This window comes from Etheostoma cragini, chromosome 24 (genome assembly GCF_013103735.1).
Source record: "Etheostoma cragini isolate CJK2018 chromosome 24, CSU_Ecrag_1.0, whole genome shotgun sequence".
NCBI lineage: Eukaryota > Metazoa > Chordata > Actinopteri > Perciformes > Percidae > Etheostoma > Etheostoma cragini.
The window spans coordinates 6855955-6878469 of NC_048430.1; the positions used below are offsets into that span (position 1 = coordinate 6855955).

General features: G+C 39.5%; 1 protein-coding gene across 7 annotated transcripts in view; it reads left to right on the forward strand.

The window, feature by feature from the left end:
- Window positions 1-22515, forward strand: part of atp11a (ATPase phospholipid transporting 11A) — a 43430-nt gene that overhangs the window by 16354 nt on the left and 4561 nt on the right. For 3 of the 7 annotated variants that reach the window (XM_034864619.1, XM_034864622.1, XM_034864621.1), the window contains 29 exons: window positions 4029-4151; window positions 4690-4779; window positions 5359-5439; window positions 5605-5712; window positions 5972-6100; window positions 6259-6362; window positions 6465-6512; window positions 6859-6923; window positions 7122-7203; window positions 8419-8569; window positions 8651-8848; window positions 9602-9715; window positions 10080-10139; window positions 10232-10398; window positions 10548-10619; window positions 11403-11476; window positions 11587-11690; window positions 12670-12851; window positions 13281-13532; window positions 13836-14013; window positions 14218-14320; window positions 14571-14716; window positions 15121-15180; window positions 15265-15392; window positions 16288-16423; window positions 17925-17948; window positions 19749-19814; window positions 19978-20081; window positions 20248-20413. In XM_034864619.1, coding sequence (XP_034720510.1) covers window positions 4029-4151; window positions 4690-4779; window positions 5359-5439; window positions 5605-5712; window positions 5972-6100; window positions 6259-6362; window positions 6465-6512; window positions 6859-6923; window positions 7122-7203; window positions 8419-8569; window positions 8651-8848; window positions 9602-9715; window positions 10080-10139; window positions 10232-10398; window positions 10548-10619; window positions 11403-11476; window positions 11587-11690; window positions 12670-12851; window positions 13281-13532; window positions 13836-14013; window positions 14218-14320; window positions 14571-14716; window positions 15121-15180; window positions 15265-15392; window positions 16288-16423; window positions 17925-17948; window positions 19749-19814; window positions 19978-20081; window positions 20248-20413 — 3315 coding nt within the window. Of the gene's footprint in view, window positions 1-4028; window positions 4152-4689; window positions 4780-5358; window positions 5440-5604; window positions 5713-5971; window positions 6101-6258; window positions 6363-6464; window positions 6513-6858; window positions 6924-7121; window positions 7204-8418; window positions 8570-8650; window positions 8849-9601; window positions 9716-10079; window positions 10140-10231; window positions 10399-10547; window positions 10620-11402; window positions 11477-11586; window positions 11691-12669; window positions 12852-13280; window positions 13533-13835; window positions 14014-14217; window positions 14321-14570; window positions 14717-15120; window positions 15181-15264; window positions 15393-16287; window positions 16424-17924; window positions 17949-19748; window positions 19815-19977; window positions 20082-20247; window positions 20414-21919; window positions 22014-22363; window positions 22468-22515 lie in introns of all 7 variants that reach the window. The other 4 variants (XM_034864624.1, XM_034864623.1, XM_034864625.1 and 1 more) reach the window with 4 other exon arrangements.

Genomic DNA, 22515 nt, shown 5'->3' on the forward strand with positions numbered 1-22515 from the left:
GTTTGCACACACAACCCTGATATATGACACAGTCTTTACGTGTGTGTGTGTGTATGTCAGTGGTATCGCAGAGAGCAGGTTGTCTTCCGTAGTAGACTTATTTCAGCGCCGCCTGTTGCAACGGAAGATAAAATACTTTGGGATTGGTCATCAGTCGAGCAGCTCAGCCTTTAAAAGCTGCAGTCGATTGTGTGTGTCGCAGTGATTCCTCTTACCTGCTCGGACTGTTCTGTAAATGTTATCTTTACTTTTCAGGCATCATACAGCACTAACTACAGTATTACCCCAGAGATTGAACACCATTTTCATAGTTTAAAATCATAAACTTTACAGAAACGGTTTGACAAATCTTATGATGTGTGTGTGTGTATATGTATGTATGTAATGGTTTATTGGGCTGTGCCTGTGCTCCGCAGTGGTGGCTCTCTGATATGTGTCTAATTCTTGTCCATCTTTGAGTCTGTGTGCAGGTGTTATAATGTGTGCTTCTTTGATCAGAATGACATCTCATTAGTTGGTAATACTGGAGAAAATAATACACACACACACCTCCATTTGATGCTGAACATCAAATATATGGTCCTCTTCTTCGGTGTTTCTGGTGGAGATGAGATGAGAGGAGAGAGTAGGTTGGGATGGAGAGGGGTGTGTGTGTGTGTGTGTGTGTGTGTGTGTGTGTGTGTGTGTGTGTGTGTGTGTGTGTGTGTGTGTGTGTGTGTGTGTGTGTGTGTGTGTGTGTGTGTGTGTGTGTGTGTGTGTGTGTGTGTGTGTGTGTGTGTGTGTGTGTGTGTGTGTGTGTGTGTGTTGTTTTCCCTCCAGTATTACCAACAAAGGACATTGTGGGTGGGTCCAGCTCTTCCTGTTTACAATATGGTCCCCTGTTCCTGATTAGTGTGGCTTCCGTTTCTGGCTCTGTAATGCTGTGCTCAGGTTATGTGGGAATGATATATATATATTTTAAAGCACCAACTTAATAACACATTCTAGTAAAAATTCAAGTTATTAAGATAAGTAATTGGTTAAAGTTTGAAATATGAATGATCTGCTTTGTTGAAAGCATCTTTAATTTTAAATGTAATAGAGAAACTGAAATGCAGCAGAAGAACCTGACTAGGAATAAATAGACAAAATAGATACACAGGTCCAATTTGTTACCTAATAAAGATTACAGTAAGAATGTTTAAAAAAGCATTAATTCGCGTCTGTCTGAGAGTAACACTCCCATTTGAGCCAGTATTCTTCTCCCTTGTTTCTCTGTATTTGATGGGTGCAGCTCATCCTTTCCTTAGAGCATAGTCCATAGTTGGGGCATTTCTGTGAAGCCACTAGTAACACTTCCTTTTACTTACATTAAGACATAAACAGCTTAAGATCATTACACAAGCCTTTTGGCATATCTACAAAATACAGAGAGAGAGGAATACAACAATACTAAAAGCAGTATCCTTGACTTTATTCAATTGCTGAAGGTATAATACATTTTAAAACTACATTCAAAGTGTTAGTTTCACTTCTCTAAAACACGAGTGCTCTGTGCACCTGTTTCACGTTCAGGCTCTTCCCCTTCCCTTAAAGGTTACACTAAAAAACCTAAATCCTAACTCTCAAATTACTCCAATTGTATTGTTCTCACTTTGGAGTTCTCTCATCTATCTGTCTCTGTAAAGACATACAGCAAAACACACAGTACACCACACAATTGACAACATTGTGCGTGATTGTTTGTGTATTCCTGCGCTCTCTCTCTGTCTCGTGTGTGTGTGTGTGTGTGATATGGATGTCTGTGCTGAGTAAGGCAGACAGAAACAAAACCTGCAGATTCTCTCCATCCCTTTCTCCTGACCACAAATGTTTCCCTTTCAACTATAAATACCCCCCTGAAACCTGCCGTGTTCTGTAACATGAAACTCTGCTAAAGTGATCTATTAAAGTCCAGAATAGCCCAAAGTGTCCTGTTACAGCCAAAGGCTTAATGCTCGAGCTAATATAGGGCAGTTTTTTTTAAATTTTGTGAAGATGTTTTATTTGATTAAACATAGACAGGCTTTCATGTTAAAAGCTTGAATCCGGGTGAAAGCTAAACGTAATCGATAGGAGAGAGATGTCTGCTTAGAGGCCATCCAGGTTGTGGTGAGGGATGGAGAGGAAAGATGTGAGAAAAACAACAAAGCTGCATTAAGGATGGAGATGACAATAAGACCACTAGCTAAGTTTCCGTCCACTTGTCAATAAAATTATCTGAAGTTCGGGAAAAAACACTTAAAGCAAATAAAAACCTTTGCATAATTACATCACATGCCGTTTTTCGATCAAAGTGGTATATCGAATTGATTTTAGACATTCCATTCATTTTCGCACTGAATCACACAACATTCAAGCAAACATTTGCAAACTAAGTTTTTCTAGACAAAATGGATCACGCCGTCTACCAAGTTGTAGTGCTTATGTGCCAGTTGATATCAACACATCAGGCTAAAATGACAAAACAACGATGCCATCAACACATCGCTATGACAATGCAGATGCAACTTGCCTTTTATTGTCCCTCCGGCACCGCTGCGAGACTCTTTTTCTGAGACATGTCTCGCTGTTTGAGCGCCTTCTATTTACTCCGGAGGACATGCCACGGCTTGTCGTAACCTTTGTCGGACATTTCCTTTGCAAGTTCCTGATAAATTAAATTCAGAAAGTCTCTTGTGTCCTTGTTTGTCCACTTCCATCTGTCTTTGTTGACACCCGCCATGTCTGCAAACAGAGCCGAAATACTGGGCGGAAATGAACTAAACTTCATCGTTTTGTGGCGCGTTGCAACTATAAAATGACCTAAAACTTAATCACAATTCCTTATTTATTTGGTAAATAACGTTTCTATCAGCGTTTATTGCCTAAGTTGTACATTGATTAAGACAAAATCCAATGAGACCGAACGTATTTCCTTTAAGTCAATATTCATGAAGTTCCAACGAATTTTACCATTTTTTTACCGTTTCCATAAAGCATTTTTCATTCAATATCACTTAATTCTGATGAAAATGTGTGGATGGAAACCTAGCAATAGATTCTCAGTCAGCTCCATCTGCCTCTGCTCAACACAGATTCAGGTAAAGATACTACACCTGGAAACTGCGAACTTCCCATTTTTTTATTACAGCACTGACCTTGTCATTTAAAACATTAGTCCTGCAGCTATTTTGGTTATTGTTTGATAATTGGCAAATCAAATTTTACGGCTAATGAGCTACCAGCAACTAGTAGCACCTCTAGCATGTACAGTATATTTATGTAACACTATCCTTTGTGTTCCTGTATATTTGTGGCTCTGTTCCATATGCATACAAGTAACGGGAAGTGTGTAAGAAATGTGTTTGGTGAACAGATGGAGCAGGCAGGTGGGAGAGAAGAGGAAGAACAGTAACCGTGTGGGCGACAAAGTTGGCAATCTGGCCATGCTATCTGGTTTTCATCTCCACCGTTACTGTAAATCAGATATCAGTCAGTTAGTGCGGCATTATTAATTGTTATTTGTACTTCACTTTCCCCTTGCTTTCAATTTTTTCCTTCACTTCCTTCCATTGCTCTCCCATAATTGGGAGGTGTGTGCGTGCACGTGCGTGTGCGTGGCATTCCAGTCTGAGTCACATGCTGGGTCATGTATCCGTGGTAACAAAAGTTCTCATTCATGGAGGAGAAATTATTCATTCATTCTGACTTTCTGTAATCTGTTTCAGTGTGTCACACAGTGTTAAGTTACAAGTGTGTGATAGTGAGTTTGTGTGTGAGAGTGTGTGTGTATCAGGATCATGATACTTTTTTTAATCTCCCATTGAAACCTAGTTACATTTGGGAGTTCAATTAAAATGGCAAATGATGTGGGATTGTGCAGATGTTAGATGTTTTATTTAGCTTTACTAAATAGCTTTATTTAGCAGTGTCACTGCAAAGCTTCACCGAAAGACCCACACTGCATATCATATCAAGACATTACACAAATGCAGAGAATACTCTAACTTTTCTTCCGCCCCTTGCAGTGTGTTGGTGAGGAGAACTGGGTGGACAGCAGGACGATTTTCATTGGACACAAGGAGCCTCCTCCAGGAACAGAAGCCTTTATACAACAAAGATTCCCCGACAACAGAATAGTCTCCTCCAAGGTCAGCAAAACCACCCACGCATACACAAAGATCAAAACCTGCTGTAATAGCAAAGATACTTGAACAAAAATACATGACAGAAAACAACAGACTTATCTTTTATTGTGTGAGTTAGTTTTTCTTGGTAATAGGACAGTGTTTCAGGAAGGTGATTTTAGGAGAGTGAATATTGGATTTTAAAGATAAGATTGCCTCAATATTTATTTATTCATTTAAATCTGTTTAGCCACATTAGCCAGTGGTTTATCTATCAATCATTTTCTTCTGTCTATCATGTTTGTAAAATGTTTTTATGGCTGTGGTTTATTTATATTTTATCTGTGATACTGTCCGACTCCACATGCAAATCAATGAAAAAGCCTCTTCATATATTTATTAACACTATGGGCATATGATTTCTAAAAGCAAGAAGCCACATATTGCCTTTATGTTGTTAGTCTCTTTAAAGGTTCTTGTTCACCTTGGATGGATGTGGCTAACTAGTGATAACTACACTCAACAATTCATTTGACTGAACTCATGTCTCATGTCTTCCCAGTACACATTTTTGAACTTTGTCCCGAAGAATATGTTTGAGCAGTTCAGGAGAGTTGCCAACTTCTACTTTCTCATTATATTTCTGGTTCAGGTAAGGGCGTTTTCCGTTTCTGTTTACATTAATTACAGCCGTTTTAAATGTGTTTCACTGCTTTCATTTCTACAAAACATGCTTCTACATCATGCTGCTATACGCAGGGGCACAACAATATAGTTTCCCCCCCGAGGATCCTTTATTAAAATACTATAATAGTTCTACAGTAAAAAAATAAACCATCATACTAAAAATTCTTTAATTAATGGGCTGATTTTATGTGTCCTTTTATACACAATTTAAGAGTCCTGTTATACACAATTTGGCAAGAATCAAGTAGGAAGGACCTGCAGGACAAATCACATAAAAAAATAAAAATAATTCAAGGACAATTTACATAAAGAACAAAGAGAACTGCCACCATAACATTTCACTTAAAGTAATTAAAAGAACCATTATTTGTTTGCGAGTGTAGAAGGAGATTTGGTCCATTGATATTTTTTGTACTTCTTATGTCCTAAGGGCCAGACATTACTTAGTACACCTTAAAGCTGTCCGTCATTTTGATTGAAAATGTTATCAACATTATTCTGTTTTGAATCCATGTTGGTCTTTAAATTCTCTCTGTCACTTCAGTTGATCATTGACACTCCCACCAGTCCTATCACCAGCGGGTTGCCACTTTTCTTTGTCATCACAGTCACAGCCATTAAACAGGTGAGAGCAAAAGGTTTTCACTTTGCTTCTATTATATATTGATATTCGATTGGATATAGATATTAATATTATTGTTAAACACTACACCATTAGCAACACCTACAGACACACTTCATTACAACGCCTCTACATCCCACGCTCTCTGTCTCTGTTTCCCTCTGTCAGGGTTATGAGGACTGGTTGAGACACAAAGCAGACAACGCAATCAACCAGTGTCCCGTCCACGTGGTGGAGAACGGGAAAGTGGTCGGCAAACAAAGTCGCAAGCTCAGGGTGTGTGTCAAGAGATAAATCACTAGAGTATCACCCCATATAAAAAAAAGTGTTTGTGTGTGGTACTGTATGTATGCAGAGTGAAGTTGCAGCTAAAATACCAGATGCAGAGGATCTGCTCAAGGGTGACTGTTGGCTGAACTGAAGGTTTACAGGAAAAGCATGACATGTGACATGCCATCCTCGAAGACACTACATCTAGGCCTGCCAGAGGCATTTTTTATAAATTAAAAAGGATGCCTCTTTTTTTCTATTTCAGGTTGGAGACGTCATCTTGATGAAAGAAAATGAGACTTTTCCCTGCGACCTTATCCTTCTTTCTACGTCTCGAGATGATGGGACCTGCTATGTTACTACAGCCAGTCTTGACGGAGAGAGCAGCCACAAGGTGTGTACTGTACAGGATGTGTGTGGTATTAAGACAGGTCAGTCAGTTCATCCAACCTGAATATTTTATTTGCTTCCTTCGAGTTGAGGCTGCCAGTTTTCATTGCAAAGGTCTTATTTGGTCTCTTTTTATTCACCCATCCGTTCTCCCGTTCTTAGACATACTATGCAGTTCAGGACACCAAAGCTTACAACACAGAGGAGGAGGTTGACACCATCCACGCTACTATAGAATGTGAACAACCACAGCCGGACCTATACAAGTCAGTAAAACACACTATTCACGCACACAACCGAAAAAACTGTCAAACACTGACAAATTAATGTTTGAAACATGTCTTTCCTGTTACGTCTGTCCTGCACAGATTCGTTGGTCGTATCAACATCTACATGGACAATGAGCCAGTGGCCAGGTAACCCAAAGCCGTAAAATGCTCCAGAACTAGGAAAATGGTCCATTTTTCTCCAGTTAAGATCAAAGTAGAGATTTCAAAAATACTCCTGTAAACTCCAACACAGGTCCACCAGTTGTTGTATCATATTAAGTAAGTTAGCTAGCTAGTTAGTTAGTACTATCACCCCTGATGAATGTTGAAAAGGTTATTCTTTTCTATATTATGTTATTCCTGTTACTTTGATTCCCTTAGTTCTTTTGTTTGCGATGGAATTAAAATAGGAATGTAATGTTGTCTAAATTAGTTTGTTTTTCACGTCTGAGCAGGGGCTTGCTTTTAATTAGATATCTTTTTAATCTTGTAGGCCATTAGGAGCAGAGAACCTGCTGCTCCGAGGAGCCACACTCAAGAACACTGCACACATATATGGTAATATCACCTGAAATTGACAAATATACTAGAAAAAGTTTAGATCTTTTTCTGTCAAACTAGCTTTTTATCTGAGCTTTCAACTGTTGCTCAATGTCTTCCTCAGCTGATGCAGTTTGTGAGAAGACTGTTAGATAGGATTAAAAGCTTGAAAAAGGCTAGTAAATGGATTTTGAGTTAATGTTGTCTGTCTTTTAGCGGTTGCCATCTATACTGGCATGGAAACCAAGATGGCTCTCAACTACCAGTCCAAGACTCAGAAACGGTCCGCAGTGGAAAAGTAGGCTCTCTCTCTTTCCTTCTCATTTACATATTATAAATTGTGAACACTGGCTTCGATAATAATTTATATTTTTAACCCATCCTTAATTTCACTGACCGAGAGTCCTTGTGTCTCTCTGGCTCCCTGCACGGAGTGGATCTTTCTTTCCATCTGGCGTCTTCTATCCAGATGGCTTGTAGATATGAATGACTGTAGGTGGATTACATTTACACTTGGTAACAGTGTGGGCCTGATTAACTCATTGGAATTGCGTTTGTCTTCCTTTTGCCGAAATGTACTTGGCTCGGAATAAATTCCTTGTGTCCGCGGTTCCCTTTTTATAAGAATATCTATTTCTTACAGTCTTGTATAAAGTAGGCCTACATGAAAGCAATACTTGAGTAAAAGTTTCTGACCAGAAAATTACTTTGGTCAAACTTAAAGTCTCCTTTTAGAATATTACTAGAGTAAAAGTATCTGATATTTACTGTACTTAACTATCAAAAGTCATTTTCTGATATTAAATGTACTAAAGTATTAGAAGTAAAAGTATAGAAGAATTAATTATGAACTTTATGGCCAAAGGTGTGTAACGTTATCTCTATCACCCCTGTTGTCTGTCATAATCTGTTACCATGACGTCAGAGTCTACAGCAGGTGCTTCCATCAGTCATTATGCCTTTTTCTTCTTCTTCTTCTTCTTTAATGTTGGCTTATGTTTGTTTTTTTTTGTCACTTGGCAACAAACAGTCATTAGGTCACCAACTGGAATGGAGCATGCATTATCTTGGCAGTTTAGGAATAATGATTTTGCCAAACCTGCTTTTTTCCAGTGTAACACATTTTTTCAGATTTTCTTTTTGTAGTAACAAGTAACCAAGATGCTTCGGGGATAAATGGTGGAACAAAAGTATATAGATTTTATTTAGTAAAATGTAGTGGAGTAAAAATATCCGGAAATATAAAGAAGTAAAGTACAGATACGTGAAAATTCAACTTGAGTACAGTAGCAAAGTGTTTGTACTTTGTTACATTACAGCACTGGTATCTAACAAATGCAGTGTGGTACAATCCAAAATGCCTTTTACTCTATCTGTGGGACTGGTCTGCATCGTTTTTCTGAAGCCATGCACTTTGATGTGCCTGGTTTCCATCTCTGGCCCCCAGGTATTTCTTGTGTTAATGTGCCCGAATGCCCAGATATAAAACGCCCCTTATTGTCTCTCTCTGCAGGTCAATGAATGCCTACCTGGTGGTCTACCTGTGCATTCTCATCGGCAAGGCACTCATCAACACAGTGCTGAAATATGCGTGGCAGGCCGACCCCAACAGAGACGAACCCTGGTACAACGACAGGACAGAAGCAGAGAGAGGGAGACACATTGTGAGACTGTTAATTACATTCTCTCAATCTGAAGAGAAAAAAAAGAATTCTTCATCCTCTCATCCTCCTCCTCTTCCTCAGGTGATCAGGGCATTCACAGACTTCTTGGCCTTTATGGTTCTTTTCAACTATATCATCCCAGTCTCCATGTACGTCACTGTGGAAATGCAGAAGTTCCTGGGCTCCTATTTCATCATGTGGGATGATGAAATGTTTGACAAGGAGCTAGGAGAGAGAGCCGTGGTCAACACGTCGGACCTGAACGAGGAGCTGGGACAGGTAGCAAAGAACGCTTCAAACAGGCTGACATAAAAGCAAATATTTCTGTACTGTACAGTGATGTGCAATACTACAAAATTTGAAATCTATCGAATACCAAGTAAATACGGGACCAGTATCGCTTATACCAATACTTTTTAATAAATTAGGTGGATGCATCATCAAATTGCTAAGTCTGAACACATTTTCTTGACATTTAAGTGGTTTTGTGATTGTATTTTCTCTCCTTTGGATTATTAAGTTAAAACCCAGGATAGAATTTTCATATTCTTGTATACATTTTTTTGTGTTAACCTTACAGCCTTTTTACAAGATAAGACATGTTGCCGTTGATTCAATAGCCACACATAGCCTCCTCTTCCTCGCTGCCATTCTTTTTGCTCCGTGTGCGTGCGTGTGTGTGTGTGTGTGTTGCTGCTGGCCACCGCTGGGCCTGGCTGCTTGCTTGTTTGCCTGGCGCCACTGAGTCACGTGACTGTACAACATTAAATCACAAGAGAGGGGAGAAGAAGCAGTGTGTGGCTGCTCTATGCTGTGACAGAAGCGGCACTTACAGTACAGTACACTTACACTTAGACAGTCCTCTCTGATAAAACCACAGCGGTGCATACTAGAGAGAAACTAAAACTAAAGTATCAATCTCATAACACTGGTATTGATCAATGTAGATACCAAGATCGATCTTACACCTCTACTGTACAGAGACGTCACATAGAGACTTATGCTGTAACTCATTTCATGCTTTCTTTCCAGGTGGAGTATGTGTTTACAGACAAGACAGGAACTCTGACAGAGAACAACATGGAGTTCATTGAGTGCTGTGTGGACGGACACGTTTATGTACCTCATGCTATCTGTAACGGACAGGTAACAACCTGATGGATGGAATAGTTATTTGATCTTTATGTCTGACCTTAAGTCCTGCAATAAACTTTAAGATTAATGAAACCTACAAAGACTAGGCACTGCACACTATAATGACTGTTTCCACCATCACATGTTTAAAAAAAAAAAAAAATTCTACTATTTACAAGGTTAAGAATTATGTTATATATTATGCAAGATATAAAATAATGACACTGGCTCACTCCACAGCACATCACACCTTTTGTTGTTTTCTCGTTCTTTTAGAGTATTTTAATATAATTGACTATAATTAAGACCATCAAAATGTCTTGTGTTGAGGTCAATAGTATCCTTTTTAAATGTGCTTAATTTGTGTTGTTGCTAGGTGATGCCTGGTGCAACAGGTATGGACATGATTGACACATCGCCAGGTCCTGGGGCCAGGGTGAGCATAGCCTCTGTGTGTATGTTTGAGCCCTCTGTTTGTGCGTTCGTGAGTGTGCATTAGGGTCACTCTGTGTTGTCCGTCCACCACAGGAGCATGAAGAGCTGTTTTTCCGGGCATTGTGTTTGTGCCACACGGTGCAGGTGAAGGAGGAGGAGACAGTGGATGGGATCAAGCATGGCATCCACCAGGGCAAGTCCACTTCCTTCTACATCTCCTCATCACCAGACGAGGTTGCGCTGGTGGAAGGCATGAAAAGGTGGAACACACACATACAAACACACTGTCACAATGATAATTGGACCGCTAAATGGCTAATAAAACCATCTGCGCACACAGAGCATTTTTCAAATACACACATTAAGTTCAGTCTCTCCATTTCTAATAACTGTGATTTCTTTGCCTCAGACTTGGTTTCACCTATCTGAGACTCAAGGACAGTCACATGGAGATCTTGAACAGGGAGGATGAGATTGAGAAGTGAGTGTGTCCCTTTAAAACAATGTGTATCTCTTTAAGCCTCAGCAAAAATTTCTTCTATTGGCTTTTTAGTTATTGTAGAAGTTATTTATAGCAAGCACTACTTATTATTGTTAGGTATGTAATTTCTGTTTATTTACCACACACACCTCTGATTAGAATATTCATCTTGATAATTTCTCTAAAAGTAAAATGGTCATGCACTAGTTTTTGTTAACCGTTTTGGACCCAGAAAGTTTCAGTTGCAGCATGTTACCATACTTTGTTTTGTTAATGTTAACTCAATGGCCAATGTATGAAAACAGAGCAGTAATTAGAGTTGAGCTGAACTGACTGTGCATTACTGTAAAGTGATGTCACTACAGCAACAAGTGGGAGTAACCCAGTAACTGCTGAAACCAGCAGGCTTCAGGCATGAGTTTAAATTTAGAACAGTGATGAAAAGACAGAATTGTTGGCTGAAAACTATCTCTGAAAAGTAAGTGTGTTCATCTTTCAAAATGATGATCAGATAATCTCTGTTTGAGTTCTTGAAGAAGGATTTTTAAAGGTTTTTGTACGATTTTGATTACAGATGTTTCGAGCCATTCTTGACAATACAGCATATTTATATTGACCATATCATCTAAAATAAAGCTGTTCAAAATCTGTTCCCTTCTTTACTGTACTCTATTGGTTTACTGTGCATATCAGCCTGCTAGTGTCAAGGCTTTCCTTAATTTGAAGGAATCTACAGGGTAATTTCAGTGCTATTGTTTTTAGTTGTGTTGGTTCTTTTTGTAGGTTTGAGCTGCTGGAGGTGTTGACATTCGATTCAGTCAGACGGAGGATGAGCGTCATTGTCAGGTCCAGCTCTGGTATGGCCTTTCAAACTCTTAAAATGCATGTATATGTTTAGGATGTGTATGGCTTATTTCTTATATCTTCTTTTCTGTTCTTTGTTTTGCATGTGTGCATGCATGAGCAGGTGAGCTCTATCTGTTCTGTAAAGGCGCAGACTCCGCCATCTTCCCCAGGGTTATATCAGGCAAAGTGGATCAGGTTAGAGCTCGGGTGGAGCACAATGCAGTGGTGAGAGAGCGCGCGCGCACACACACACACACACACACACACACAAGGACAAACACACTGGCATACTATTAGTCATTCACTCATATCACTCGTTTCATAAAACTACAGAAAGTATTTTTATATTTGAGCATTATTCACATGATTCACCTTGTGAGAGTTTTAAAGATTGTGTTACTTCAGTGGTCTCCACAGTTATTGTAAATGACCATAGTGGTTGCCACGGTTACCATATGTAGTCAACCACTGGGGCATGGCCCACTTCCATCAAACAGTTCTTTATTTATCCACTGAAGGTCTAGTGTGGCTTCTAATAGACCTACAATGCCCTGTTTGTTTTTCTCGTCCGCTGTTAACAATTGATATATACTTTATAATCTCATTATTTGACCCTAAAGCACTTAAATTAATCATACACTGCATGGGACACTGAACAAAAAGCCATAAGGTCACAAGATGTGTTTTATTGTAACCCTAACTATTGTTCTCTTTATACAGCCACATTTGATTCTTAGAACTTCTCCTTGGAAATGAAGAATATAAACAGCACAAGTAGGCAAGAGGGGAAGTGAGCAGCAGTAAAGCACTTAACTTCATAACTTCATTACATAATAACTCCCAAAATGCTTAACCCATAAAGATGAACTAAATAAAGTGAATTGAACCTGTAGTGGAAACCAGGTCAGTAAGACCGCGCTTGTCGTGGTTGTAGCTGTAGATAAATCGTAGGTTTCAGTGGAAACAGAAAGATCTATGCTGGGCATTGTACTGGTGAGCTTCAAATGAAAAGAGCAGTTGCTGCCCACACATCACACACACACACATTCAGAGTCCAAACTCAAGCAAATATCTGTATTTTGCTGTGTGTTTAGAATCTGGGCCACAAACGGCATGTTTCAGATGAAACATGTAAAAAGAAGGCCATTGGAAAAAGACCTTGATATACCAGTCTAACCCTGTTTGAATCTCTACTCTCCTCCAGGAGGGTCTGAGGACACTATGTGTTGCCTATCGGCCTCTGAGTCCCGAACAGTACCAGGAGGTTTGCCATTTGCTAAACGGGGCCAAGTTGGCACTACAGGACAGGGACAAACGACTAGCCGAGGCCTACGACAACATTGAGAAAGACCTGATACTGTTGGGAGCCACTGCTGTGGAGGACAGGTGGACGATCTCTTCTATGGGCAATTTTGCTGCCAAATATATCGAAATGTAGTCTTTTGGTCTATTATAACCACTCAGGTGTTACTATATGGTTGCTCTTTTTGAATCAAAATGTCTGCACTTCAACAGTACTAACTCTTTATCCTGTGCGTACTGCTGGCATGACAAGTGCTGCCCCACTTTTGCGGGAGTGTAACTAAGTGAGGGCAAGAGGCACTTCAACCCTCTGAAGCAATTACAGTGTAGGCTTCAAAGGGATTGGTTAACCCGGAGGGCATTGCAAGTCAACTCATTCTTTTAAGAAAAGCAATGAAATGATTCAAGTATTTTTATGCTGGATGGCTGTGTTGATGCTGTTTTTTATTCCCCAACACCTCATTAAAACGCACTCTTTTTCTTCTCGTGTTTTCCTACTTTGCTTCACGACAGGCTCCAGGAAAAAGCAGCAGACACCATTGAGTCCCTCCACAAGGCAGGAATGAAGGTGTGGGTGCTGACCGGTGATAAGATGGAGACGGCGGCTGCCACCTGCTATGCCAGCAAGCTGTTTCGCCGCAACACCCAGATCTTGGAGCTGACCACCAAACGTACTGAAGAGCAGAGCCTTCACGATGTCTTGTTTGACCTTAGCAGGACCGTCCTGAGGCAACACGGAGGCATGATCAGGGACACCTTCTCTAGGTAGAGCGAGTGAGTGAGTGAGTGTGTGAACCATGTTTAATATTTCAACTGAAATGTGGAATGAGTCACCTACATACTGTATGTTTGCAGTGGAAATCATACTTCTACAACAGGTTCTACAAAAACAACCTGTTACATGCTTCCAATACTTGAAGAAGAAGCTGAATAGTATTTTATTTTTTTCTGATCCGTTTTTCGTTCAAGTGGATTTTTTTCTCTCTGTTTCAATCAGTCAAGTTCTGTTGTAGCTTAATGAAGTGTGGTGAAGCTGTCCTGTATTTGACAGGTCTTCTGTTTGTCCAGTTTATCAGGTGACTGTACGGACTATGGTCTGATCATTGATGGAGCCACTCTTTCTGCGGTGATGAGGCCCACCCAGGAGGACTCAATTTCAGGGAACTACAAAGAGATCTTCCTAGAAATCTGCCGCAACTGCAGTGCCGTGCTATGCTGTCGAATGGCACCGCTCCAGAAAGCACAGGTACAAAGACTGCTGTGGACTGCATCTTCCTTTTGTTTCCACAGACGTCAGTCTGAATGAGTATGATGGTTTTCACGTACAGTATATCACTAAGATTCCTGTGGATTTAAAGTGAGATATAAGTCCACACCTGGAGGGATGCTTTGTGCTGATCTGTTAAGCTGTTTTAAGAAGTTAAAGGTACCACTTTTGTTGTATTTCTAGATTGTGAAGCTGATTAAAGCCTCCAAGGAGCACCCGATCACGCTGGCCATTGGAGACGGAGCTAACGATGTTAGCATGATCTTAGAGGCCCATGTTGGCATCGGTTAGTACTCTGGCAGTTTTGTCCGTTTCACTACGTCACAAACACGCTACAAAATGATATGTCATATTAACATCTTGTACAACTCCCTGTGCCTGTATTTCCATCCAATCATATGCACAGTGAAAGAATAGCAGCACTTTTTACACACAGTCCCTCATGTTTACGACATAACTGGACAAGTTAACGTGAACCTAGTAGTGATACTTTCCACCGTATATGTGTGACATGTATCTTTTTTTGGTCTCTTTAGGTATTATGGGTAAGGAGGGCCGTCAGGCAGTGCGGAACAGTGACTACGCCATCCCAAAGTTTAAACATCTCAAGAAAATACTGCTTGTCCACGGACACTATTACTACATACGCATCTCTGAACTTGTGCAATACTTCTTCTACAAGGTAGTTTGTCTGCTCATTTCATGTACAGTGTTTGTATTGTATATACTGTATATACATTTTCCATTGCTGTATTTCGTCAGGGAATTTTTTTATTATGAGGCTGTAACCTAGTTGCAATTTTCTGTTACTTATTTACTTAATATTTAGTTTCTAGTTGTGGTATTTTGGGGATAGGTGGTACATTTAAATTTGTAAAAATACAAGACTTTTTCTGCACGTTTACATTAAAACCTATTATAGTAAAGTAAGAATAGCCAAATGTTTCTTTTTGTTTAAGTTGCATGTTTTCTTAATGTCTGCAAGCTTCAGCAAGAATTTGCAGCAAACAAACCAAACAACACTTTTAATCACTTATACATCTTCTGACCTGCTTTTCTTCTCATTTATTTTCATTTTTCTTCCAGAATGTCTGTTTCATCTTCCCCCAGTTCCTCTACCAGTTCTTCTGTGGCTTCTCACAACAGGTACACACACACATACACACACACACTCAAAATAAACATAAAGAATAACTAAAAAGCTTAAATTCTCTCTACCCGTCTCCCCAGCCACTCTATGATACAGCCTACTTGACTCTGTACAACATCAGCTTCACCTCGCTGCCCATTCTGCTCTACAGTCTCATAGAGCAGCACATTAACATGGACATCCTGAAAAAGGACCCATCTCTCTATAGGTTTGTGTCAATGTCTAGTGTGTGTATGTGTGTGGTTTAAAACTGTTACCTGCTGCCTCTGCAAACTTCCTGTACTAAAGTAAGACAAAGAGTTGTTTGGTTGTGAAAATGAGGAGTTGCGAACAGTCCAGCTTGAAGTCTTACCTCTTGTAACATGTCTACATAACATCTAGAACTAGATCCCAGGGATTCAGTCTACTCCACCCCATAATTTAATAAACCAGCCAGAGATGTCACCAGCAAGCACATAGTCTACTTCAGCCTCCTTAACAAAAGAAACACCTTCATACATTTTAGAAATTCTCAGTTATATTATCCTACATTGGATTGTTTATGTACAAAGTAACAGCTGAAGATTAAGTATTTTCAAAAGCAATAGAGGGCACTAACTTCATATGATTAATAGACAGCAGGCATAAACATTTTCTATTGATTTTACATCCATGCAAAGAAGACTCAGTACAGGACTGCTCGGTGCATTCAGATCAGGCCTCAAAGGGCAGAAACCCTTCCTCTTTAACTTGCTTTAGTTGAGTTCAGTTTGGTGATAGCTAAAGTACTTCCAAATAGAGCAGTTGAGGTTTCACATGATTAGACTACACATTAATATTTTCAGTCTGCATTCTCTTTTTCTCATCGCATGACTCTCAAAATTTGTCTTTTGTCACAAACGAGACTTCTGAAGGCCCATAAACGTTCTCTAGACATTTAGTATTTATGAATTATTGCACATGAAAACTAAATCACATTAGCATATCTCATTATGGTCGTTTCTGGTTAAGGTCTTCCCAAAGGCAGCTAATGTAGTATTGATCAATAACTGTGTAATTGCTCATATGAGAAATGGTCAACATGAGTCATTTACAGTACTATCATCTTGTGTTTGTCTTGCCAGAGATATTGCTAAGAACTCTTTGCTGCGGTGGCCCATCTTCTTATATTGGACTATCCTGGGTGTGTATGATGCCATTGTGATGTTCTTTGGTGCCTACTTCCTGTTTGACAACACCACCTTCACCAGCAATGGACAGGTAACATCCATATGTCAGAGACAGCATCTTTTTAATTCAGTTTTGGACCAGATTTATGGTACATCTTTCAAAGTAATAAGCACCACTACCCAGTAGAGGTTTTTGGCACGGGTCAGACGGGTTGCTTCCTATAGGCACTGATACGTGGATGAGCTGATCAAGGTTACGTGTCAGTTAAACTTTCCATCTCCAATCCTATTTGTATTTGTGAGAAGGAGAACTGTCCTGAATTGAAATATATTATTGAGTTAATAGGCGTGTGTGTTTGTGTGGGCTCCTTGAGCTTATCCCTGATAAGGATCTAATCAGAGCTCTACCCCAACTTTTGGACTGCCTTCAGGATTGCACTTACTCTGCCAGTCAGTGTGGCTTGAGAAAGAAGCTTTTCAAAACTAGAGTTGATAAAGTCCTACATGAGGTCAACCTGGAAACACATCTCCACCTCCAACATCACCAAAAGACATTGAACACAATTCTGCACAAAATATGACAGTATAAGTTATCAGAACTTAAAATAAGTATACACTATAATAAAGTTATTCTGCAGAATTTTGTGTTTTTTGTTTTTTGGCGGGGCGCTTGAAGGAAGTCTCACCCAGGTTGTATTTCAGTGTAAAACTGCCACCACCTTTTTTTTTGGGGGGGGGATAGAAACTCATGAATGTTTGACATTTTAATATATACACTATGCATGTTTTTATATACATATTATGTATGTGTGTGTGTGTGACATATAATCTAAAATTGTAGACTGCACATTTGTTTTTAACTTCCTATTAGATTTTGTCAATTTGCACATTCTCTGCAGGTTCATGCCTGTTGTGCTGCACTTCTCTACAAAACACATTTATAATTTGCCGCTTGTCATTTGTCTTTTTTAGTCTTTTGGGGATGTTTTAAGTTTATTAATGCGAATAAACCACGGGTATTTTTCTTTGTGGTTTAAATCCCAGAGTATTCTTACCTTTTTTCAACACCCAGGTTCATGTTTTATCTGCAGTCTTTATTGGAAGACAGAGTTGCTTTGATATATTTCTTAATATGACGTAATTGAGAGATTCATTTTTGGCTTTTAGCTTTTTATTTTTTTCCATAAATGTTAAGTCAAAACTGAAAGTGGTTGTGCTTGTGGGTTAAACATTTAAACATTTAAAACATACCTTTTTGACTTCAGTTAAAGATGAATTTAAAAAAGCAGTGTCAGTGCAGCTGATAGACGTTCTCTCATTCACATCCAAGACACGCCCGCATGGCAGGTTCCATCTTCCTCTGTGCTTCTCTTTTTGTTTACTTTTATTTTCAAGCAGCATTACTCTTCAGGAAACTTTTTCGGACTGCTTTGAGTTGCTTGATTTAACTTCTTTTTTTTATGCATTGAATTTTTATTCTTCTCCAGCTCGAAAACTGTTTATTATGATTTTATTCTTCTGGCCTTCTCTTCTTCTTCATTTCCTCTTACCTTTGTGTTGCTTTTTCTTTTTGCTTCTCTTGCTCCTCCCAGCTAATGACAACCAACACACAGATGGTAAGCCTGTCCCTGTCATTTGTCCCCTAGTTTCAGTTTCCAATTTCCAATTTGGTCCCATCACACAGCCTGATACCAACCCACTCCTCATCCATTTACCGTTCATCTCATGTCCAGCCCTTAGTGCTTGCTGTAGACACATCAGCTGTAGGCTTTTGTGTAGTGACCCATGCTTATCAGTGTTAAATTGGTGAACGAACGTAAATACACTGTGTGTGTGTTGGGGGGAGGGGGGCGGTTACACTCCTACTCCCATTACATGACATTTAGCCATCTTTCTAATCTAATTCTCCTTCAGTTGATGGAGCGCCTTTCTAGAGCAGAATAACATTGTACCATTTGCAGTTACTCTCTGAGCTATCAGGAGTATTTATAGGCGTATTTGTAAAGAAATAACAGAGGTGGGGCACCATCAGGACCGAAGAGAATCCAAGGTGATGTTCTGAAGCTTCCTTTATGTTTACTGAAAGTAAAAAGTGCAATTCTGTTTGTGAACAGATGCATAGAAAAGCTACAGTCTTACATTAACAGATTGTAGTGTTTTTTGCTGATCATGCTGGTAAAAAAAAACTGATGTGTGAAGTAAATGTTAACTAGAATGTACAGTAGGTTAGACATTAAAGACATTTCAACATTTTTGGAAGGGTCCTAGTAGATGGACCAAACTCTATCAGTGTCAGTATTCATTCAGACATCCTGTGTGAATTCACCGTCTAGTAGTGAATAATGTCTTTTAGTAAATTCCTTTAGGATTTTGTGATGAATCATAATGTTGCCTACTTTTGCTACATCAGTAAACTAACAAAAAAACAAAACTCAAACAAAAACACACATTAAAATAGTCTTGGTTAATACCTTCCCTATGTAATGGACTGAATTTACGTATGTAAAGTATTTCCTCTCTAGCCCAAATCCAGGACCAAACTAATGTCTCAGAGATATATCTCCATAATTTTACAACACCAAACATTTTGAGGCCCATTGGCTTTTTCTTGGCACTTGAGATAGCTTTTAGTGTGACCACAGTCTGGGGATACATATTTGTTAGAACTTGTCACTTTTCTTATCTTTTCATTTGTTACTATCATATCAACATTACAACCACCACACGTTCAGATTAAAAGGGTTAACTCTATCTTTTCATACTCGTATTTCTTTTTTAAACTTAATTTATTCATGTAATACATCTCTCATTCGTTGTCATGGATTTTAACACATTTAAGGAAACTACAGCAAAAATGAAAATGTAATATTTTATAATGTCTTCCATGTTATTAGCCAAACATTGCAAAGTTAAGCCTGGGTGAAAGTCTAAAAGACCAAATGACGAAATGATTTTGATGGTTTTGATGTCTTTCACCTTTTCAAAAATGTCCTTCCAAATCTAGCCTCAGTATAATTTGCAGTGGAGAAGCTACCTTGCTTCATTTGGGCATATGTTGTTTAAAATATACATAAATAATTATTTGCGCTTTTATCAAATTGGTTCACGTAGCACATTTAAAATATTTTGATATCAGGTTGACATGCAGCACATCAACTCATCTCATTTGTTTCTATTGTTCACCTGTCTGAGCACCCTGGCATCTGTTTGATTGATTGATTCCTTATTGAATATGCACACTTAAGTTTATCTGTGTACCATAATAACGCCAGGCCTGTAGAGTAATCTCAAATGACATGAGTGTATTTAGTTTGAAATGAATGGGATTTAAATATAATTTTATTCAAAACTACCAGACAAATATTTTCATTTAAAATGTGTCACTTACAGCATCTGTTGTCATTTTGCTGCTGCAGATGTTTGGAAACTGGACATTTGGGACGCTGGTCTTCACTGTGCTAGTCTTCACTGTTACATTCAAGGTGAGCACACATACAAGTACACATACAGAGACAAGCGTTCAGTCTTCACAGTATCTGCACTCACAGAAGCACCCAAGCAAAGCTGTATTAAGCACCCACTGGTAAAATTAAAGTGATGACATTAAACAGGTCAAAGGTTTCCTCTCTAATCTCTGTCTTGTAGTTGGTTCTAGATACTCATTACTGGACTTGGATCAACCATTTTGTCATCTGGGGCTCACTGATATTCTTTGTGGTGTTCTCTTTGCTGTGGGGAGGAATCATCTGGTAAGCTTTGAAAAGAATTCAGTTGAACTCTAAAGATAATGTTAATGGATTTCCTATGTTTTTGTTGGCATGATCTTAACAGCATGTAAAAGCCTGAAACCTAAAAAGCTAATGAATTGAAATATTGCCTAATTCTCCTCTCCTCCCCCCTCTTCTCCTCCATCAGGCCTTTCCTCAACTACCAGAGGATGTACTATGTGTTCATGCAGATGTTGTCCAGTGGTCCGGCCTGGCTCAGCATAATCCTTCTAATAACAGCCAGTCTGCTGCCAGATGTGGTGAAGAAGGTGATCTGGAGGGCGCTGTGGCCCACCACGACTGAACGCATACAGGTAGGTTCATACACGTACATACTGTTAAGTATGTATTTGACACCAACCAACTGGGAAAGTACTAAGAATTACATCCATCATTTTCTAAGAGTGTTCTGTGTAAACCTACATTCTGTGTAAACCCAAATACATATTTGTCAAATCCAATGGAATAACTTGGAATGGTTAATCAAATCTTATCCTTCAAGCTCAGTTCACACAAGTAGAACAGCCCCTCTGCTTGTGTTTCATAAATCAAATACTTTTAGACATACAAGTAACATTTGCTGCCCTGAAAGTGGAGTAAATAATTTTCTGTTTGAAGTTTTAGACAAACATACAATACTTGCATTAACCGTAAATAATGCAGTGTGTCAAAATGTCTAACTGATGCCTGTGGGTCAGCAGATGTACGCTGGCTTTGGCTACGTCCCTACTCTGTTGGATGTAAGTCTGGATGCCTTTGTCTCTGTGTGCAGTGCTTCTTTATTTCTAAATCAGAAAACTTCAATAGAGACTTTAAATGCTCAAAATATTTTGTTAGTGGAAAAAAAAAATGCAGCCATCATAAATATTATTTTACTCGTCTACAGAGGCTAAAGGCGCTGACACACCAAACTGATCATTGACGTTGTCGGACAGTCAGGCGAGGTCAGTGACTCTGTTCGGTGTGTTCCGTTCTAGCGAATCAGTGCACGAGAAAACTAGAAATAGCGCCAGTATCTTCTTATTACTAGCCATTGTATTTTCTTCCATTCAGCGAGTACTTCTCAAATACTATCAACGCTCTCTCATGAAAACAATTACTGACGACAGCGTGCCCTGTGTTTATTAGGTCTAGAGAGATGTTCCGTACCGTGTTCTGGCACACGCAGAATGTAAGCTCAAGTCGGCGTTACTTTGATGTGTTCCGAGACACTTTTTCGACCGACTTGGGGAGAACGGAGCCGACTGATCAGTCCGCCGGTCGGCTGTCGGGTTGGTGTGTCAGAGCCTTAAGAGTGGCTTTCTGCTCTGGAGTCTATTGACAAGGGAGCTATTGAAAAGAACAGCACTATTGTTATTTTAGGTGCAGGTGCAGTACTTGGGTAGCTGGGGAATCTCAATCAAGTCTGAATCATTGTACTGTATTGGATCAGTTGCTGTAGTTACATTACTTTTCTGTTGTTGTAGCAGATGTGTACAATAATGTGTAGCCTGGCAAATTTGTTTGTTTTCAAACTGTTTGCAGTGAGGTTTGAACTTTCACCTCTTCATCACCTGAACAACTAAATATATTTCTTCCTACATGTCCTTAACTGCTCCTTCCTTTTAACCTTCTTCATGACTGGTTATGTTTCTGATCCGCTGAGACAGGCTTTATGTTCTCAAAAGATTGTCTATTAATGTGAACTTTTGCAGAATTTGATCATGTGGCATATTGAAAGATCTGACTGATCTTCAAAGCTTTAACTGTTCCTTCTCCCTCTGACCTCCTGGTTTCTCCCTTCCTCCTCTTCTCCTGACTCTTGTTCTCCACCGTGGCAGAATAAGCGCCGGTGCCTTGCCTCCGAGCCCTCCACCATCTTTATGCTGTCTCAGACTTCGAGCAGAATCAGTTTCTAACCCAGTCCTCCTAGAGGTGACCCTCTGCCTTTCCTCCTGTCTCTAACGTGTGTAGACTCCCTCTTTCTATCCATTTTCCTTTTTTGTATCCTGTTATTTTCTCCATGCTACAGTTTTGCATGAAGTAAATCTTTTGTCAAACCATGTCATTGCATGCCAGTGCATCTACATCTGGATTTACCAGAACATAGTTTGGTTCCTCTGCTTGTATGTGGAGTGTGATATGTGACCTTCATAACTTTGTTTTAGAAATCAATGTTTTGTTACACTTATGTTAGACTGTGTGTGATGTGTATGTGGTAGACCTTTAATGTGTCTGTCTTTGAATGTGTGTGAATGTGTGTGTGCTTGCGTGTGTGTCCACAGCGTTTGAGGGATAATAGAGGGTCTGAGAAGGCCCTGACCTACCACAGTTCTGACTCCTTACTAGATGGAGTAGCCGTCACAGAAACATAGAGGGCTTCAGCACGGTAAAACACACACTGTGTGTGTGTGTGTGTGTGTGTGTGTGTGTGTGT